Source organism: Rhipicephalus microplus, chromosome 9, assembly GCF_043290135.1.
Source record: "Rhipicephalus microplus isolate Deutch F79 chromosome 9, USDA_Rmic, whole genome shotgun sequence".
NCBI lineage: Eukaryota > Metazoa > Arthropoda > Arachnida > Ixodida > Ixodidae > Rhipicephalus > Rhipicephalus microplus.
The window spans coordinates 6,653,044-6,673,373 of record NC_134708.1 but is presented as its reverse complement, the minus strand read 5'-3'; the positions used below and the strand labels follow the sequence as shown (position 1 = coordinate 6,673,373).

General features: G+C 46.8%; 1 protein-coding gene across 3 annotated transcripts in view; it reads right to left on the bottom strand.

Annotated features, from left to right (window-relative positions):
- Positions 1–20,330, bottom strand: part of LOC119163382 (A disintegrin and metalloproteinase with thrombospondin motifs like) — a 227,528-nt gene that overhangs the window by 33,293 nt on the left and 173,905 nt on the right. For all 3 annotated transcript variants that reach the window (XM_037415365.2, XM_075873026.1, XM_037415366.2), the window contains exon 3: positions 359–643. In XM_037415365.2, the coding sequence (XP_037271262.2) occupies positions 359–643 (285 nt within the window). The remainder of the gene's footprint in view (positions 1–358; positions 644–20,330) is intronic.

Below are 20,330 nucleotides of genomic sequence, written 5' to 3'. Positions count from 1 at the left end.
GCTGCAGCCCTTATTACTATGCTCCATATATGTTACGCATGGAGCGTTACGCCAAGCGATGATGACAGCATACTACAGCGCACGGCAGCCTATGACAGCCCGGACCCGCGATGTGCTCTGCAGATTTCCATTCTAAAAGAAATAAACTGTTATATTAGTGCGCAGAACGTTTCGGAAAGAAGTCAGATGAAGTGCGCTCTTTCCTATCTGACTTGTTCTCTAGAACGTTCTGCGCGCCAAAAAAGCATACTTTCTTTTAAAATGCAATGGCAACCAGCCAAAGTAGCCACTCTTTCGAAGCTTTCTTTGCGTCATTTGACTACATTTAGCGCAGTGTGACGTACGCGGACGGCCTCACCTTTGACCTGAGCGGCGTGTAGGCGAGTCCGTTGGGCGTGCTCTCTGCGGCCAGCACCTGCAGCCTGGCGGCGCGCTGCTCGAAGTCCCGGTTCCGCTTGAGCCTCAGGTCGAAGCGGCGTCCGAAGGCGCGCAGGGACACCGCCTTGCGGTCCCCGCCCACCTCGCGCTCCGAGCGCTGGTGCCTCCGAGCGCGCAGTTGCACGAGCTCGTACTGGGGAACCTCCTCCCGCGACGCCACTCGAAACACGCGCCGGATCTCGGAGTCCGACAGCCGCTCGTGCACCTGCGCGTAAGAAGACGCATAGTCAGGGGTCGGCGACATCGCCACGACGTTGAAAGAAAAACGTTGCGACAATTTTTTATACCTGTATTTTGGGACGTAAAATCCCACATGTTATAGTATATACAACATTGTATACCTCTAGGCAACAAATTGAAGGGTCCGATGAAACGCACTGTGAATTCTGCGAGTACATACTGAAGAAATTGCCATTTCACTATAGTAAAGATTAATGAAATTGCAGTAACTAACAAACAAGATTGCTACAATGGTACGACATGAAAATAAGTGGTTATTAGGAAAAGTTTTCAGACCAGATCACGAGGCTGCGATGGCTGAATTTTAGGCGAAAATGCAGCAGGCTCGGGTGCTCAGATTCGGGTGCACGTTAAAGAACGCCTGGTGTTCTAAATTTCCGGAGGCCTTCAATATATACGGCGTCTCTCCTAATGATATGGTGGTTTTGGGACGTTAAACCCCACATATCAATTAAATAAACCACAACGCGATTTCTGTTCATTCATCTTCACTTTATCGTTCACATTTTTTCGCTGGAGCCCCGCCGCGGTGGTCTGGTGGCTAAGGTACTCGGCTCCTGACCCGCAGGGCGCGGGTTCGAATCCCGGCTGCGGCGGCTGCATTTCCGATGGAGGCGGAAATGTTGTAGGCCCGTGTGCTCAGGTTTGGGTGCACGTTAAAGAACCCCAGGTGGTCGAAATTTCCGGAGCCCTTCACTACGGCGTCTCTCATAATCATATAGTGGTTTTGGGACGTTAAACCCCACATATCAATCATTTTTTCGCTGGTAGGAAAGACTGTTGTTGCTATTCAAGTGTATTTTCACCATGATGTAGCGTTTACATCGTCTGTGTAGATCAAGATAAGCAATAAATTGGGTAATCGAAAACAACATCGTGCCTGTCGTAAAAGACATTCACGCGCGAGAGAAGCCTACAAAGAGCAGTTACATTATCACGTGTCCTAGATCTTGTCGTAGTGTAATCGACGTCACGTGGAAACGGAAGAACAAAAGACTTCAATGATACAATCAGCACATCTCCTGTTGCTAGTCATGTGCTTAGGCGCAAGCGAGCAGTGTTTCCATTTGTACAGCGGGGTGCATCCTGAAAATTACAGGTTCTCAAGACGCTTGTTACAAGTTGGCCGCGGAAAATGCTTTCGTGCAATCGCTTATTTTCGACGGCGGCTTTCGTTCTTTTTTTTTCTGCAGAAATGTGACAGACGAGGCTGCCTAATGCTGTTTCTCGTGTTAAAGGCAAAAAAAAAATGTTAACATAGTCTGTACGGTATTCCGGTAACGCGAAGGCGCAGCGTATGCCATATCTGCTGCCACGTCAACTGTCCCCAGATATAGAGGGTAAAAACAATTAACGCGTAAACTATGTCCTCCGAGATTTTAGGATTTTAACCCCCGTATTCACAAACGCTCCTCGACTCGATTTTCACCCTTCACTTGACAGAGTTGAGCACTGCGCCACCACTCGGCTGAAAATAACGCTACGCTACGCGAAAATCACAGCAGACTATCGCTGCTATGCAGTGACTTGCCGTGTCTATAGATGGCGCTCCCATCGGCTTTTTTCAAGTGAAGGCGAAGCGTTGAGTGAAGGGAGGTTCTAAAATACGGGGGTAAGAAGCTAAGCCTTCAACATTGATTATTTGAGTACGGATTTTCAATATGGTGCCGAATCGACGCTTCAGGACGCCACTCTAAAGGTAGTGAAAGGGTCAGTCCGGAGCTCTACGGAGCACACAACGGCCACTTCGCATACAGACTCGAGATGGACGCCAATCGCTTAAGGCGGCGCGGCCATGTTTACCGGGCGCGCGCATGCGCAGTTCACACCCAGCGTTGCGGTGCACGCTCCGAATTTTGCGTTGAACGGCGTGCCGGGTAGACTAAAACGCTCTAATAATAGTAGTAATAACGCCAGAGCTCGTTCGCCGCGTCGGCAGGAAACGTGGCCGGCAATTAAGGTCTCGTTCAAGCGATCTCCACATTTGGAACGCACGGTCACGGACGGATCCCGCAGCGAACGCCCCGAAACGAGGCGAAGCGGAGCAAGATGTGACGAAATCGCCGGCATAAAAAAAAGAAGAGGGAGAGAAAAAATAAACGGGTTATGGCCGCCTTGGACGCCAGTCGACCGAGTTTCCGCCGGACTAAAATTTGCTCTCGTGTGTACAAGGCGGAGAGATTCGAGGAGAGAACCGTCTGTTCTTGAACGGGCACCACGGACAAAGTCTATTACGTTGCTAGCTGATGTGAGTCTTTGAGCGGGTCTGTTGGTATGTTTTCATGACTGCGAAAGAGCGCGAAAAATCATTAATAAAAAAAAACAAGGACACAAGAACAGCAGACAGGATCAAGCACTGTTGGTTTTCCCGTGTTTATTATTATTATATTATTATTATTATTATTATTATTATTATTATGATTATTTGTGCTTCGTTGCGGTCACGATACGATAACAAATGAAGGGACGGCGCAAGGCCTCCTCCCACTCTGTATTATTCGCTCGACATACGCCCTAGCCGGGAAAGCGCTGAACATTTGTGAACGCGCTGTAGCGACAAGTATATCGTTACACACTCCATTAGAGCGGGCCGTTGTCCAGACATAATGGGTCTCTCTCTGGCGAAGTCCTTTTCTTGTGACTGCCTGCGAACCATATCTCCCTCTTTTTTTGCTGTTACCTCATTCTTACAGGTTCGTGCAGCCGGTATTATGGGACACCAAATGGAAGCATGTCCAATCAGACTGACCAATAGTGCTTGAATTGTGTCCGAATCTTAAAGTGGTTAACTTTATCAAGGACGACGCTCGGTACATCATAAATGTTTTGAAGGGACACCAAAGCGAAGCACTTAATTTGAAACAACGAAAGCGAAACAATGAGGGCTCTTCGTAATTTTTCACTGAACACAAGTTTAGCGAAGTGTCTATATTTGTTTTCTTTTCCATAGGTATTAATGGACATGTCTCGTTGTCAAGATACATGTAAGCGCATGAAGTATCACTTCATAAACGTGTCATCTGTGCCGACTGTATCCGCGGTGTGACCGCGCTGTATGGAGTGGACTGTTCTCAGGTTTTATATACCCCACATAGCGCTTCTGATTATTTTTTTTATTTTTTACCACAAAAGTGTTTCACGCAAGGGTCCACCAAGATTTGAGTGACGTGCTTCCGTCATGGAAATGACGCCAAAAAAATACGCACAGTCAGAATGGGAAAAGTATTCCTTCAACAGAAGACGAACCCTCGACCTTTCGATCCGCTATTAATACAACAGAGCCCGGGCACGCTACCCACGGCCACATCCTCTCGAAGCCTTACAAATGCGCCTTTCACATTTAACACCGCCCTTTCAACGTGATCCTGGTAAAGTGAAGTAATGCATGATGACCGTCACATCCACGATCAGCTTTTCAACGCGTATTTATACGCGTTTATCACCGTCGGTGCGTTTTAAATAGAAATGTAAGTTGGTCGAAGCCTTAACCCAATGCCAGGTAGACACATTACCCCTGGTGCCGTAAAGGGGCTTTATAACGTCATTGGTGGTGGTGGTGACTGTTGTTTTTAATGCTCAGTCTTGACTACATCAACACTCCGTTTTCGCGTGCCCTATTCGTTATACCTTGTAAATGTGTATAAATGGTGTTCTAAGCATTTCTTTGCTTACTGCAAGCACTTTTGGCATCTATCTATCTATCTATCTATCTATCTATCTATCTATCTATCTATCTATCTATCTATCTATGTCTGAGTGCTCTCGTGAACGCCCCCTTATTACGGTAAACCAAAATTAGCATTGGGAGGGTAAAATGGTTTGAAGAATACGACTCGCTCGTCATCTCATGACTAATGTCACAATCCCGTCGCATACGGCGTCAAATACTTTTCGCGTGCCACATACACGCGGGCGGGTATGTGCCACTGGTATGCGGGTATGTGCCACTGGTGATTGACACTTAGTATCTACCCAGGAACGACGAGAGCACACATGGGCAATTTTAACGCGCGAGCGTTAAGAAATCTCCGACATCGGTAGCGTCGACCCGACGAATGCAAAGAATAAATGTCAGGGTCCCAGCTGGAATCGAACCCAAGCATTCTGCGTGGCAATGAAGCATTTTACCACAGAGCTACGCCAGGTCTCGGAACTACTTTTTCATATGGACGCTAATCGTCGTGAAACGTCAATAGTGGTTGCAGTGCTGCCTACCGAATTTCATAAACATTGCACATGTACTCCCACGATACATCCGTCACGTCGGATTAAGATCAATGGTGGCTCAATACACTAAAGGTGATCGACAGTTTATATAAACGGAGGAGCGGCGCGAACAGACATTGGTAATGTTGATTTGAGAGCGTTAAGAAAAAACTTTGCATCTTCACGAAGTGAATGACGACTAGTGGCCGAAGCTATAGGTTCCAAAGTCCATAATGTCTAGTTGAAGTATCTGACTAGTTCAAAAACGGACATATGGATGGATGGAAGCACGGGTGGACGTATGCAAGGGCATACAGGTAGACGGCTGAACGGACGGACAGATGCATGGACGGACGGACAGACAGATGGCGTGGGTGATCATGCATTGTGGTGTCGTATAGCTGATTAAACATAAAGTCGGTTGTCTACACATTTTTTTTTTCGTTTTTTGTTGTGCTAGTGTTCAGTTTCGGTTTGCGTTTTGGGGGGTGCGATGGACGCCAACGAGGTCGGCCCTGAGGAGCTTCGCCCCCTAAAAGCTGGCATCGACAGCGTTGACCCAAAGAACGTATAGAATAAATATCTTGGTCCCAGCAGGAATCGAGCCCCAGCATTCCGCGTGGCAATCAATTATTCTGCCTGAGAGCCACGGCAGGTCTCGGAATTGCTTTTCAAGGAGACCGTAATGTGCGTGAAACATCAATTGTGGCTGCAATATGGCTATCCATTCTTTCAAACGGTACATGCGTACTCTTATCATACAGCCGCCGAGTCGGGTTACGACAATGTAAAGCGCCATCCACTGCAGCTCATTTATCCAGCGGTGCGAAGTGCCGCCATTCTCGCAGGCACAAGCGTTATATATCAGCTTAAAGCTTCTGGTGTTGCTAATACTCATGTTGCCATTGGCGTCGTTACGCAACACTAAACATGACTAGCATATTCATGTGCATACAACATTTGTACATATCTTTAGAGCCATATCGTAACGTGTCGCTCAATAAAAAAAATACAACACCGTCACCTTCCCTCCGCATGCTTCGCATAACACGATTGATTTCCATGGTACGTGGAATCTTATTGATTCTCATGGTACATGATATTTTTCTTTTGTTTTTTTAAACAATAACAACTGAAGTGTAAAACACTTTAGTTCCAGCTTTTCCATTTGTTGTGACAGCTAACCTATAGCGGTGTTTGACAATCGAATTTGGCGTAGTGCTTGCAACATAAATATGTCCGAAACAAGAGTTCTAAATATAGAATCGGTTATTTTCGAAATTCTTTATTTCGAAGCAACCCCAAGTATATGAAGAATGAGTGGTCTACTTGAACAAATACGAAACATTCGATGCATTATTTTATAATGCCGTCTAAAATTAAAAGTCCTGACAATTTAATAGCTTGTACGTTATGAAAAACGGCTCTCAATTATTAAGGACACTATTATGACAGTATTGAGATAAGGCAACAGCGTGACGTTGGGTAGCTATAGATGTGCAGGATTTGCGTTAGCGAAAAGAGATCTAAGCAATACCTTACGGCATCGCAAATTGTTTTTAAAAAATAGAAATGTAGTGAGACTACTCAAAGCATGAATTGCGAAAAATTTTGGTATGAATTTCTTGAAGCGAACTGCGCTTCTCGAAAACTGAAATTCTTGTCGGAAAAGAATTGGCTTGCCCCTCGGGATCGAAGCAGTCCGCAAATCTGTCGTTTTTTTGTTGTCCCAGTTTCAATCAAATTATTTCGCTTCGTTTCCTTTCATAGTTTATTTGTATGATCCAAGTCAACATAGAGCTCGAGATTTTCAATATTCGCACACCATTATAGATGTACATTTGCGAGTCTTGTTCTTGGGCGAGTATTTTGTGTGGTAAATTAGGCTACTATGTAGGGTAAAATAGCTATATTGTGTGGTAGGCTATTTTGTGTGGCAATATAGACTTGTGCGTTAGACTATTTCGTGTAGTAAAGTAACTATTTAGTCTGGTAAGGTAGGCTATTTTGTGTGGTGGAGTAGCTACTTTGTGTGGTTAAGTAGCCGTTTCTTGTGGCAAGGTAACTATTTCTTGTCGGAGTAGACTATATTTTGTGGTGGGTTAGACTAGGGTGGTAAAGAAGATAATTTGGGTGGTAAAGTAGCTATGTTGTTAGGTAGAGCAACTATATTTTATGTCAAGGTAGCTATCTTTTATACTAAGGTAACTATTTTGTGGTGAAGCGGTATTTTTGTGTGGTGAAGCGGTAGTTTGAGTGGTAAAGTAGACTAGTTTGTGTGACAAAGTAAATAATTTTGGGCGGTAAAATAGGCTATTTTGTTTGGTAAAGGACTATTTTGTGTGGTAAAGTGTCAATTTATTGTAGTAAAGTAACTGTTTTTGCAGTAAGGTAGACCGTCTTGTTGTTACAGCGTTCTGTGTGGTAAAGTGACGACCATTATGCCTCGAATATAGTTTCGGATGGCTAAAAAGCTAATGACAGCCATTCTCCTGTTGATATTGTCCTTATCGTATAAATACTGGTAACGAGCGGTAGGAAGAGTACTTCTAGCGTAATTAAATCGCGCTAGGCAATGAAGTAGAAGTGTGGGCTTCGGATTTTAAACCCGCGGGTGTTGCCGGGGATCGACTCCCAGGGATCGTTGTCGCTTCGCAACTAAGACACAGGCACGAAACACAATGTCCGAGTGATACAACGTCTTCTATTTCCCGCTGCAAAGACAGGCCCGCAAGAGAGTGTTCCTTGTGCAGGAAGCCTGAGGTCAGGTGACCTTTCGCTTCCGGCACGAGAACGCCGCACGATGCTGATGTCGGGGAATCAAGGGGTGAGGAGAAGATGACGCTTTTAGGATCGAAGCGTAAGGAAGGCGAGAAATAAACCACTCTAAAGCTCTCGTTAAAGTATCAGTATTAGTCTTCGGGTGCTTAGGCTGTATACGGAAGCTGGTACGCCGTTCTGGGTTCGGTTCCCACGTTTACAGCGCGTGAAGCTTCTCATTAGTGACTTCTATTAGCAGCCTCCTCAATTTCGACCGTTCTTTGAGAGAGGGCGGAGATACCGGGCGGGCGGCACTGAACATAACTTACGCCGAACTCTCTAGTGTGGATGGAGGCTCAAGGCAGACCTTGGAGGGGTAATGCCGGCCGGGTAAGCGACGCGAGACCGTCCATTACGTCCGGCATGCCCCTCCCTTTGGGTGCGACGTTACGCGTGAGTCGAATTGGGTGCCCGTAATTTACTGCGCGACTACAGCCATAGTTCATGCTATCGAGGGCTTCCCAGGGCTCGCTTTTTTTTTTTGCAAATGACAGGTGCTTACGTCTCAATTACGCCGCCTTTGTCCGCTGAGACAGATTCGAAAGATAGAGAACGGCTTCCGTTAGTTCTGTTGTATAATTCGACAGAAATAAAGGGTTAGGGGACAGGTATACTTCAAGACTGTATCGCGCGTAAGATCGAAACGAAATAGAATCTTGGTCATAGGCGTCAGCTGGGTTCTGTATTAGTGGGAATGGGGGACTTACATAGTTAGGGGGAGAGGCGACCCGCCCTCGCATCCGTCCGTGCGGACGCCTATGATCGTCGATTGTTTTGCACGTTTACAGAAATTTCGTGAGGCTCTTTGTATATCGGCCGAAACTCCAGTTTGTAAAGCCACGACAGCCAGCGCATCTTGTGCTCAACTCCGATGCATTATCGAGCAATTACACACATTTAGATATTAACAGAGAAATAGTATGGCCTGTCGCAAAGTTAGAATAGTTATGCACAAGAGCTCAAGACTCGCCAAGTCCACCACGGTGGATCGGTGGCTAAGGTACTCCTCGGCCGCTGACTGCAAGGTCGCGGGATCGATCCCAGCCGCGGCGGTCGCACTTCGGTGGAGGCGAAGATGCCCGCGCATACTCTGCGATGTTAGTGCACGTTAAAGAACATCAGTTTGCCGAGATTCCCTGACTCTTCTGCTCATATACATATCGCGGTTCTAAGACGTAAGATCCCTTATGTTATTTATTATTAGTATTCGCCAAGGTGGTCGTGTGGATGTGCGTCCTGACTGTGGCGGCCTCACTACAAAACGAGACCAGTATTACAACACAACCATAGAATATACCGCACATTGCACGTGTACCAAAAATACTGAATGCTCCACCAGTGGCTAAGGTACTCGGCTGCTGACCCGCAGGTCGTGGATCGAATCACGGCTGCGGCGGCTACATTTTTGATGGAGGCAAAATTGCTTTAGGTGTGTGTGCTCAGATTTAGGTGCACGTTAAAGAACTCAAGGTGGTCGAAATTTCCGGAGCATTCCACTATTGTTTCTCTCATAATCATCTGGTGGTTTTGAGACGTTAAACCGCACATATCAATCAATCAATTACTCAATCAATCAATCAATCAATCAATCAATCAGTCAAAAATTTCGAACAGGTCACAATTATAGCGGCTTTGCAGCACTTTTAACAAAACTCGAGGCAATGACATGTAAGTGAGTGTGTGGCAAGCCTGTCGTTCGCTGTAACTGCTGTTTATAGCAGTGACAGCCAGTGAACATATAGAGGGCATTGCTTTTGTGGCGCAAGAAAGACCGGGCGTGTGCGCACGTCTCCATTTTCCTTCTGTTTCCCTTTCTCATTGCTTAATAGGGGATGCTCATTTTGGTGTCGACGTGGAGAGGAACAACTCGCAAAACAAACAACCAGACAAAGTAGTGAAGATATACGCTGGAACAACATGACACTTACGTAAAGTCGGTAAATTGAAGCGTATTTGTGGGTTCGCGTTATCTTTCCACGCAAAAGTGACCGGTATGCTGCGCATATGATGCAACATACCGAGGACGTGCTTGTACGTGTGGTTGTTTTCTGGGCTGTGATAAGGTTTGAATTTCATCCTATACCTTCTTTTACTAGTCGTGTTTCTTGGAGACAGCTTTCTTGGAGACAGCAGATGCCTGAGCGTAAATTCCAAAATTCGCCCCAAAAATGATGACCTCTGTGTTTAAGACCCGCGAAATCGCTCGTGACATTGGATAGACACCCCTGAAACGACTACTGCATGACTTGCTGTACTTGTAAACATGCTGGGTATTCTCGGCACATGATTTACACTAAATGAAACTTTCGTTTGGTTTGTATAGTTAGCCGTGCGGTGAAACGTTCAGCCGCGCATCGAACTACCGACCCCGTTTAGAAAAATTGCAGTTGACACCGTGCATGTGTATAAAGTAAAGTGTAAAAACACCACCATTGACAGTTGTAGCAGAGAAAGAGAGAGTTTACGCCAGTACGGAACAAAAAAAGAAGCAGCGTAGGATGATGAATGTTGGCTGAGCAGTCTCGCGTGGATAACTTTACGACGTGTAGTCTTCGTTTTAAAGATCGCACGTTGCGCGAGAGAAGTTGATCGCGCTTGTAGTACACAACGACAATTATAAGGGGAACAGTGCCGCTTTAAAACAGCGCTGCAACAGTAATTCATTCGCGGTGACCTCGTTTTTAAATGGATCTTTTTCTTTGAACAGTATTCCATGGTCACGCCATTTACCGGCTACGGTATTGTATTTCAAGGGCGAATGTGTCTGCAGATGGGAACTGGTTGCGCGTTGAACGAGTCTCGCACGGTGTCCCTCGATGGAAAAAAATTGCGATTACGAGAGCTTGCCGGATAATAAGTAGAATAGAACGAACAGCTAGCGCCTGGTCACTGCACATGTCTGATGTAGCAGCCAAACCTCTCTGGCACGTCTATAGTCGTCTATGATGTCGAGCCGGTGTCTCTCTCTCTCTCGTAAACATTCCTCAACAGAAGAATCTCAGGCGAAAGTTTCGCATTCCTCTTCGTTTACGAAATTTGACTGTCGGTGTCGGAAATGAGCGATGCACAAAATCATCGTCTATTGATAACGTCACGATCACGACGACGCCACTTATCGTTTGTGATGCCGTAATGACATCATCATGCATGATGTCATGTGGCATCAAGAAAGTTGTCACATGACACCATCGCTTGGTAAAGGTAGTCCGGTCACGAATGCAATGCAAAATCAGGTAAAGTGCCTCAGATCTTGAAGGCAGTGCGAAAACGCTTTACGAGCAGTTGGTCTTCGAGATTAGGTATCTCATTCATACTTAGTTCAAACTACAGAGTGGCATTTCAGAGGCGGCCAAGTCGCTGTAATGTGAGAGGCAATGAACATGCCGACAATGCTGCTCGAGTGGCCAGCTTCGAGTAGCCACACAATAAATCATTTTATCCATTTGAGAAAGCGCAAGTAGACTGCGTTGCCAACACCAACACAGCCCGAACATTCCACTTTATCAGACACCCACTGGACTACGCCTAAATGATGCCACTTTGGTTTGCCGTTTATGGCCGAGAGTGGCTTTCGCGAAGTCATTCTCCTTTCGCATTGCAACGGCTGGCGACCCCTTTTGTGACAACTGTCGCAGCGAGGAGATACTGCAGCACATCCTATGCGATTGTTCTCGCTACAAAAAATCACTTGCAGTAGCTTCATAACTCGCATGGATGGCAGACCGATGATGGCGCAAACAATTCTGGAATGTCGTGCTGGCAGGTCGTTGTGCGTAAAGGCGACGAAGGCAGTGCGCAACTTTTCTAAGCCATCAGACTTCCACCGGCAGTTATAGACTGGCGGAGTTTGAATGACTGTGATGTGTGCGACTGTGTGTGCGTGCTCTCTCCTCTCAATCTTTGAAGCTCCCCCATTCCTTTTCCTTGTAAAGGATAGCATGCCGGTCATTACTGACTGCATCCCTGCCTTCCGTGTCGCTTCTGTTACTTACTTCCTATTCCCCTATATGTAGACGTGTAAAGCTTGCTAGGGTGTTCGTTCTCGGTTAAGTCATGAGGCTCCGCACACGTAGGCACCAGCAGGCCCATGGCGTGAGCTCTCCAGACTGCCAGGAGTTGATTTTGGAGGACTTCAGTGGATACGCGCCGTCTACAGTGCTGCTCGCTGCTGACATACGGGGCCCTTTAGTTGGGGTGCAGGCAGATCATATGGTCAAATACACGGAGTGTGTTCACGGCGTTTACATTCCGCGGGAGAACCCACGTCAAGTTTTTTATGCACCGAGGGAGTGGGACAGAATCTGTTTTGAATAAACCTTAATGTGACTGCCCAAGCTTGGGTGAGCTTTCAATCGGGGGCAAGAAAGAATCTTCTGCCGTTCTCATAGTGTGCGGTGATCTCCTGAAAACTACTAAATGCGTCTTTGTAGGAGCCGCAGTCATTTTGGAGTAATTCCTGATCTCGTGCGCGGCATGTGTGATCTCTCACAGCAGTGTGAATATTGAGACTGTTGGTAAGCAAATTGTATGCTTCCATTGATACGAAGCCGGCTGAGTAAGACCTGATAGCTGTACAGGAATCGGACGGGCCCCACCTTTATTCAACCGACCAAAGCCTTTCAAGCGCAGTTCGAACACCGTGGGAAAATAGAGCGACAACTGGCTCGCCTATGCTTCGTACGTGATTTCCCGATGCAAATATGACATGGCGCGTATATGAGGTCTGCAACAAACGCTCGTACTGAAGTTCCGCTAATGAAGTTCCGTGACCGCGGTGAGGTAGGAGGCGTGATCATCGCGTTATGTTCGCGGAAGTGAAAGTTTATCTGGCTCGCCATGTGCACGCGAATAGCGCTCGATCGGCTGTGTGCTCGCACGCCAGTACGACACGACTCATTAAAAATGTGCAGCAGTGCGAAACCTGCACGGGAAATAGAGCAATTGAAAAAAAAAAAATAAACTTAAGAAAATGTTTGTTGGTGAAAGCGATTCGTGGTTGTTAGGCACCGGCAGTAAGTGCCCCCGTTCAGTGCCACAAACTGACCGGAAGAACAACGAAGGCATGCGACAATGAAAGATTACACGAACGAATTCGCCTTCTTTTATATCTGGTGTACGTAGCCGGCGATTGCGCATTATCTGATCAAGATAAACGAAACTCTTTGGCTAATTTTCTGCCGAAATATGATTTGCTTCATGATATAAACGCCGTCTAGTTTGCTTTTCCTACTTCCAAATATTTTCTTTGGGTACGTTCATAGCACGTTCGGTATAAATAGTGGTCGAAGAACAGTGCATACAACGCCGCATGTAGAGACGGGTTCACAGTTAAACGGAGCAAGTTTGTGTGCGTCATGTCCAGATTTCGCTCTCTGGCAAGATCACAGTGGCTTGGATTTGCGTAAGACTACTTCTGGTCGACTCTTCTGACTCCTTTTGATACACTAGTGCCATGCACAAACAATGTTCCTGCTTTCAATGGCAGTTATGAGAACCACAATATGAGAGGCTCTCATCAAGGTGTTTCCTTTAACAATGAACGGTACCGTACACAAATTACCTGTAGCTTATTTTACATCAGTAAAAGAGGTACTTCTAAGCAACGCTAAGTTATATAGGCGCCAATTCGGGCATTTCGAAAAGAAACCGATTGAAAGAAAAGATGGCGATGCTTGCACTGTGCCGCACCAGTCTTGAAGCGACGACACTGGACAGTTCTGAAGAATAATCTTCCAGGTAGTTTTTAGGCCTTAGCTAGGTTCTTTCTACGTTGACTCTCAGTGCGTAGAGTGAAGCCACAGACACGACGCAGGTATGTTGTCGTTCCATCGCCTCTCCTCGCAGCCACCAATGCCTTCCTATCATTCTCTCCCTGTATCCAGCTCATCTCAGGGGCGTGGACACACAATTTTAGAGCCACCGAATGCGGCAGCGTCTCCTGTAAAATAATAAGACCTACGAAAAAAAAAATTCGTCAGAGATTACAATACCTGCCTAATGCGAATTCTGAGCGCAGCGTCGTAGTGGGGCTAAGCCAACCGTGTTTCGAAGTTGTGGCTTTCCGCAAGCTGTCGATCACGTCATAGGCTGTGTTCCAATTCTTAAACAGCACGTAGACAGTCTACGCAGACTGCTTAGAAGAGAGCACCGAGCCCATGCTGTCCGATAATTGGAACACTTCTGGACGGCTTTTACGCGACGATGCACCACCTCGTGCAGAGAAGAAAAAGCTGAAGTAAACAAACGTAACAGTTGTTTTTTTTTGGCTTATTTCGTGTTGATATCAAAAACAGATAAACGTTACTCCCATTGAGAGTCTGGGACAGCGTCTGTGTGCAGACGACCATGTCGGCGAGGTTTGATCTATCTGAGCGATTCGCTGAGCCGCCATCTTGTTTAGACCTCTGGTTTAGACCTGGTTTAGACAGCAAAGTACCCTGCATCGTATTTGTCTACGATTCGGTCTTCCCGGAGCTGTCTATTTTGCCGGCTACGTGAAAATTAGAATGGGACTTAAGATGGCCGCCGTCCACTTAGCTGTCTATTTAGCCGTCTACGATGAGTATTGGAACACAGCCATAAATCATCATTTTTGTGCAGTATATAGCACAGCATCCACTGCGACATTATTCCTCTTCCTGCGGATAAGAGAATCGCCCGCTGCACATCTGTGAGGTATTACGTGTGTTTTGTTGATGCTGGTGGCAGTGAAGAATTATGGCTGAGTACCTCGCAGTGGGTGGGGAGAATTATTCCACACGTCCGCTGCGGAATTAGCCTTTCGAGATGACTGACTGTTCTTTTACTCTACTGCCACACTACAATACACAGCTTAACGCGATTCCTCGCCCGTCAGGACGCCTTTTCGCAAATTAGCTTCAAGCAGCAGCTTGGCTACATTCTTCATTGCTGCGCAGAGGGGCGCTGGTTGAAATCCCATTAGGTCCGGGGTATTGTTTTTCGCATTTCATTTGTTCATCCCTAACGGTTACGCCACCAACGGTAACGACGAGACGCTGAACGCGCAGGAACGGGCGCCCAAAAACTGCGCTCCGAAAAGAACGATACCATCGATCCCATAATATCTTAGACATATGAAGCGGCCTCGTGCATATATACAATCTCCGTTCTACGAGCCGACTGCACAGCGAGTGCAAGCGCTGCACCGTATTTCCGAAGCAATGGATGCGGGTGCATGTGTGTACGGCGACTGCGTGGCGGACGCGGAGATGGCCCGCGCTGAAGCGTTCGATGGGAAATCGACGAATCGTGCTCTGCGGGCCTGCGGCGCCGCTCCTGCCTCCGGGCATGCGCCGCTCACGACGGCGGCTGTGTTTTCATTGGCGCGCCCCGCATGTATTTTCCTCGCGGCTCGATTACGCTTAGCAGAGCGCGGAAAAAGGCCGAGCCCGGCCAGAAAGGAAGGAAGGAAGGAAGCACGGCGTACGCAACTCCGAGGAGCCACGCCCTTCGCATTTTCGGGCCGCAAAAAACTCCTGAAGCGCTCATCGACTCTACGTCGTCCATGTGCGCCTATACTTTTTTTTTTGGATTTTGGGGCGAAACTCCTCTTAGTGTAACCTTGTCCCGTGTCAGGCCTAACGGGCAGTATCCGACAGACAGACAAATGAATGGACGGATAGACGGGCTAACGGGTGGGTTGATGGACTGAAGCATGGACGGAAGCACGGATGAAGGCACGGACGGGCGGATGGACGGACGGATGCACGGACAAATGCTTGGAAAGAAGGACGGACGGATGGACAGACAGGCAGACGGACGCTTCACACGACTCATCATCATTCACTTCGTGTATATGCTGTGATTTTTTATTCCATTTCTGTTTTTTTAATGCTCTGCTACTAAAAAAGGAACACGTGACTCGTTCTGCGCCAAGTGGGCGACTGCGCATGTTTTCGGGCGTCCTGTGTTAAATGTTGGCCGCTGGAGGGGCCGTCTCCTTCCTAGCCAATTCGTTCACCGTATATTCACATTCGATGACACCTCACCGTAGGACGGCAAAGAAAATGAATGAAATAATGTGGGGCTCACTCAGACTCACCCATGAAATATATTTTACCCTTCTGGTTCACCAAAGTTTTTCTCATGTGGGCTCACTCGGACTGTCTCAGTTATTTTTTTTTCTACCGGATTTGCTCGGACTCAAGCTCACCAAATATATTTCAATGAAAATAATTACACTACAGTTTACAAACCACAAAGAATGTGATCTGTGCTTTCTTTTACTGAATTGTGTATCGGTTTCATTAGTTGTGCATATTGCCACTCAAGTTATGTTATCCCCCCGTTACACTGTAATTCTCAGCACAAACCGCCCCCGTCGTGTTTGATAAGCTTCGGGACTGTAGTAGATCATTTTGTTAAGATTACGTGCACAACGCGAACATTACAGACCATTCTGGAACGTACGTGGCTGCTAGCGATAAGACTGGAACATTCGACGGCACCTGTATAAATGCCGACGCGCTTCAGCGCTTGTCAGCTGATCGAAGACCGACGCTCTGTTAGCCGCTATCAGTGCCAGTGTGTTGCTGTAATCTTTATTTTCATTTACCGGCCACAAGTTCGGCCAAATAAACAGTGTCATCTTAACATCGAGTCTGTTCTCTCTTTGTTCACTTCACGACTTGAGACATTTACTTGAGACATTTATACTTGAGACATTTAGATATGTGAGATACTTAGGTTGCCAGACAATAGAGATAATACATAATTAAAAAAATGTCTTCCTTGATCTTCAGAATGTGTTACGAGAAGGCTTTCATATGTGGCTAGTTTTTTTTTTTTGCGATAAAGAGTTGGCAACGCGGTCGAATTCGAACGCTGATGCCTTACGTCCAAAAGCTTATTGAGTGTAAAGGATTGCGCCGTGTATCCCAGCAGTAAGCTTCAGACAGCCCAGAACATTTTTAACGCACACTCGAATTAGCCGGAAGCTTAAAAAAAACCCCCAAATGCCTACCAACAGCTCAGATGCACGCAACAGCGGAAAAGAAAGAAGGTAGGTAAACATATCTGTGCATGCCCATATAATAGGCGAACCTATCAATGCGGCACGCGTGAGGTTTTACGTGAAAGATAACAGTTAAGGTATTTGATTTCATATTTACGCAATTTAATAGACGTTTGGCTGAAGGATGCGCTACCACTATATATCATCAGTGTGCCATGACTCAATCATCAGACGCGCTTGTTCATTGCTATGCCAGTACGAAACTGCGCATACATTGAATATTGCGTGCACTGTACACTGTCGACAGTGTAAGGAAATATTAGAAGGTGAGCCTCCAGTTGATGATTGATTGATTTAAGGGGTTTAACGTCCCACAACCACTATTTGATTATGAGAGACGCTGTAGTGGAGGGCTCTGACCACCTGGGGTTCTTTAACGTGCACCCAAATCTGAGTACACGGGCCTACATCATTTCCGCCTCCATCGGAAATGCAGCCGCCACAGCCGGGATTTGATCCCGCGACCTGCGGGTCAGCAGCCGAGTACCTTAGCCACTAGACCACCGTGGCGGGCGGCCTCCAGTTAACGATCCCGTATGTTCCATTAATCTTTTTTTTTTAGAATGAATACGCGATAAATAGTTCAGTTTTGTTGGCTAGCCATGTTACGGCACGCATAAGAGATAGAGAGAACAACAGAAGTTAGTGGTGCTAACTACACGGGCATGCGGTTGTTGCCCCGTGTGGGATAAAACGGATGATGCATTGTAGGAAGGAAAAGAGATGAACTCAAAAGAAAGTTTGTGCGCCAGCGAGTGCTTTCGGATTCACGTAACGCGTGTGAAGCCTGGTATAACTCTCGGCTACGTGCTCGGCGTTCCCGAAATCTCGCTCACAGCAGGCACAGCCTCCTTCCCAGCTCGGGGCGCGGTCCGTATACCGACCGCAACACGCTGCAGTGGAGCAGTGAAAGCGTTTCCCTTCCGTGACTGGGCGTCTAGCGCAGTCCCGGTCACTCTCAGCGGGCCGCGGGGTGGCAGGTTAATAGCGGCCGCTCTTCCATTGTGTTCCCGTGCCGAACAATGGCCATTCAGTGCCTCCTGGCCGACCGCCGAGGAGCCCGGTGCGCTGCATTCTCTGCGCACGGTCGACGATGCGGTGGTGCCCCCAACGCTAAACCTCGCCCGGTTGTTTTCGGTGCGAGGTGTGTATGCACTAGCCACGGCCGCGCCGCCTCGGCGCCGTTCTTCGCAGACGAATACCGCGCAGTGAGGCGGGGGGGGGGGGGGGGGCTTGATAAACGTCACGTGTGTGGGAGGACTGAGGATTTGTTTTTCCTTATAATAAAGGATGTTACATGATACGCAAAAAATGTTCTAAAAGCAGGTGAATTTATGATTCTAAAAAAAAAAATACTTGGACTTAGACGAGTACTGGCCCAAGTATTAGATACTTTGAAATTGTTGCTCTAAATAAGAACAGATGGCTTGAAACCTAAAAATAGCCCCGCCGCGGTGGTCTAGTGGCTACGGTACTCGGCTACTGATCCGCAGGTCGCGGGATCGAATACCGGCTGCGGCGGCTGCATTTCCGATGGAGGCGGAAATGTTGTAGGTCCGTGCGCTCAGATTTTGGTGCACGTTAAAGAACCCCAGGCGGTCGAAATATTCGGAGCCCTCCACTACGGCGTCTCTCACAATCATAAGGTGGTTTTGGGACGTTAAACCCCACATATCAAATCAAACCTAAAAATAGAACCTAATTAAGAACGCGGCTTTTGAGAACACTAAAAGAGTACTGTGGTACCTGGGAATGCATTGTATATACCTCTAAACCAATACCTTAGACACTTTCGGCTTCGATATGGAGGGGACGGCTTCTTCGTGACGTGTAATGGCAGTGTGACGTCACGGGGAGACCGCAATGCGCGACGTACTAGCGGCAGATTTGCCACCTGCTCGTGGTACACGTGATCAACGATGAGTGCATTGTCTTCAGCAATAATTTCCGTGACTTAGGCTGCATGCAGGACCATGGTCGTTGGCATAATTTTCTCTTGGGGCGTGCAAACCATTGTTGCATGGCGGCTTAGGGACAGCTTGGGTGAGGGCAAGTGCTGTTGTGGCTTGAGAGGGGCAAGTGGCCCTTTGGCACGTTCCTGCTGACGTCCATGTGCAGGACGCAGTGTTCGCAATCTCAGTGGGACTGTGCTAATTGTGCTGACTCGTCGAGATAATGTCCATTGCAGTGGGGCCGGCTTGATCAAGCTCAGTGACGAAAGCTTTATATCAAAGAAAATATTTATGTACATGCCGGCTGCCTCCGGTGTGTGAGAGCGTTAACAATGTACACCAAGGAAACAAACAAAAAATGTCCTTTTTCAGATGTCTTGAAATCGTAACTATACAAACTATAACGACATTACATAAACGTATCGCCACTTATGCGGGTGGCATCCTCCGTGGTATACACTGATACCAAATGAGCGTAGATCGGCCAGTTTACTGCTACCATATGTCCTTGCAAACGTCCGGTTGCAACAACAACCGCGACCCCGGACGTTTACAAGAAATTATGACTGGTACTAGACTGGCCGACCTACGCTCATTTGGTGTTAGTGTATACTACGGAGGATGCCACCCGCATAAGTGGCGAAACGTTTAGGTATGTTAGATTTTTGTTGAGTCAAGTAGGAGTAAATGTTTTCGAATAATGTTATGTGAGATGACAACAAAGTGGCGTCATAGAAGCGTATACTGTTTGACCAAGCGGAAAACTAAAATGCATGCGCAAGAAAGAAATGTCAGAAAATGAAGACGGGAAGATGTCCCAGAACAAATAACCCGTTTCTTATTGGGAATAAGTGGGTGTGCATATAGACAAGGAAGAGATTAAAAAGTGCGAAATTTGAAGATGTCGAAGTTAATTGGGTTTCATTGGTTTTTGTACATTTCAGGTATCCGAAAATTGGTGAACTCGAATGCAGTGCGCATACATGACCAATTATTGCGCGTGCGTTGTCTTTTTCACGGAGACGAGGCAACATAAAGCCAAAGTGTTGTGCATAAACATGTTGGAAGCATGTTGATGAGAAACTTCGAATTTAATAATTGCGCCGTTCTTTATCTGGGTAATAATAATAATTGTTCGAGTTCATTGAACTTCCCGATACCGCCTTCACGAGAGACGCCGTAGTGGAGAGCTGCGGAAACTTCGACCACCTGGGGATCTTTAACGTGCACCTAAATTAGGCACAGGGGCCTCTAGCATTTTAGCCTCCATCTAAAATGCCGCTGCCACGGCCAGGGATCACTCCCGCGACCTGCGGGTCAGTAGTTTTGATCTGGGTTTGTCTTGGACGAAGTTTATGCAAGGACTGCACTTAACGGGGAAGTTATGCTGCTGCCAATTTAGACTGACAGAGCAGACAATCCAGACTCTGTTTTCCGAAGATAATTTTTGGGGGAGAATTGGATGTTTGTCTGCAGTTCTTTCTTTTTTAGTTTCGAATTATCTGAAACGCGAATTTTGTTTGTATGTGTTTCTAAAGGCCACTTTGACACTTTTAATGGCCACTTCATCAAGATTACCAGAATCTTGAAACAAAGGTAACATCATCTTAATCCATAAAAAAATAGACGTCGATGACTTG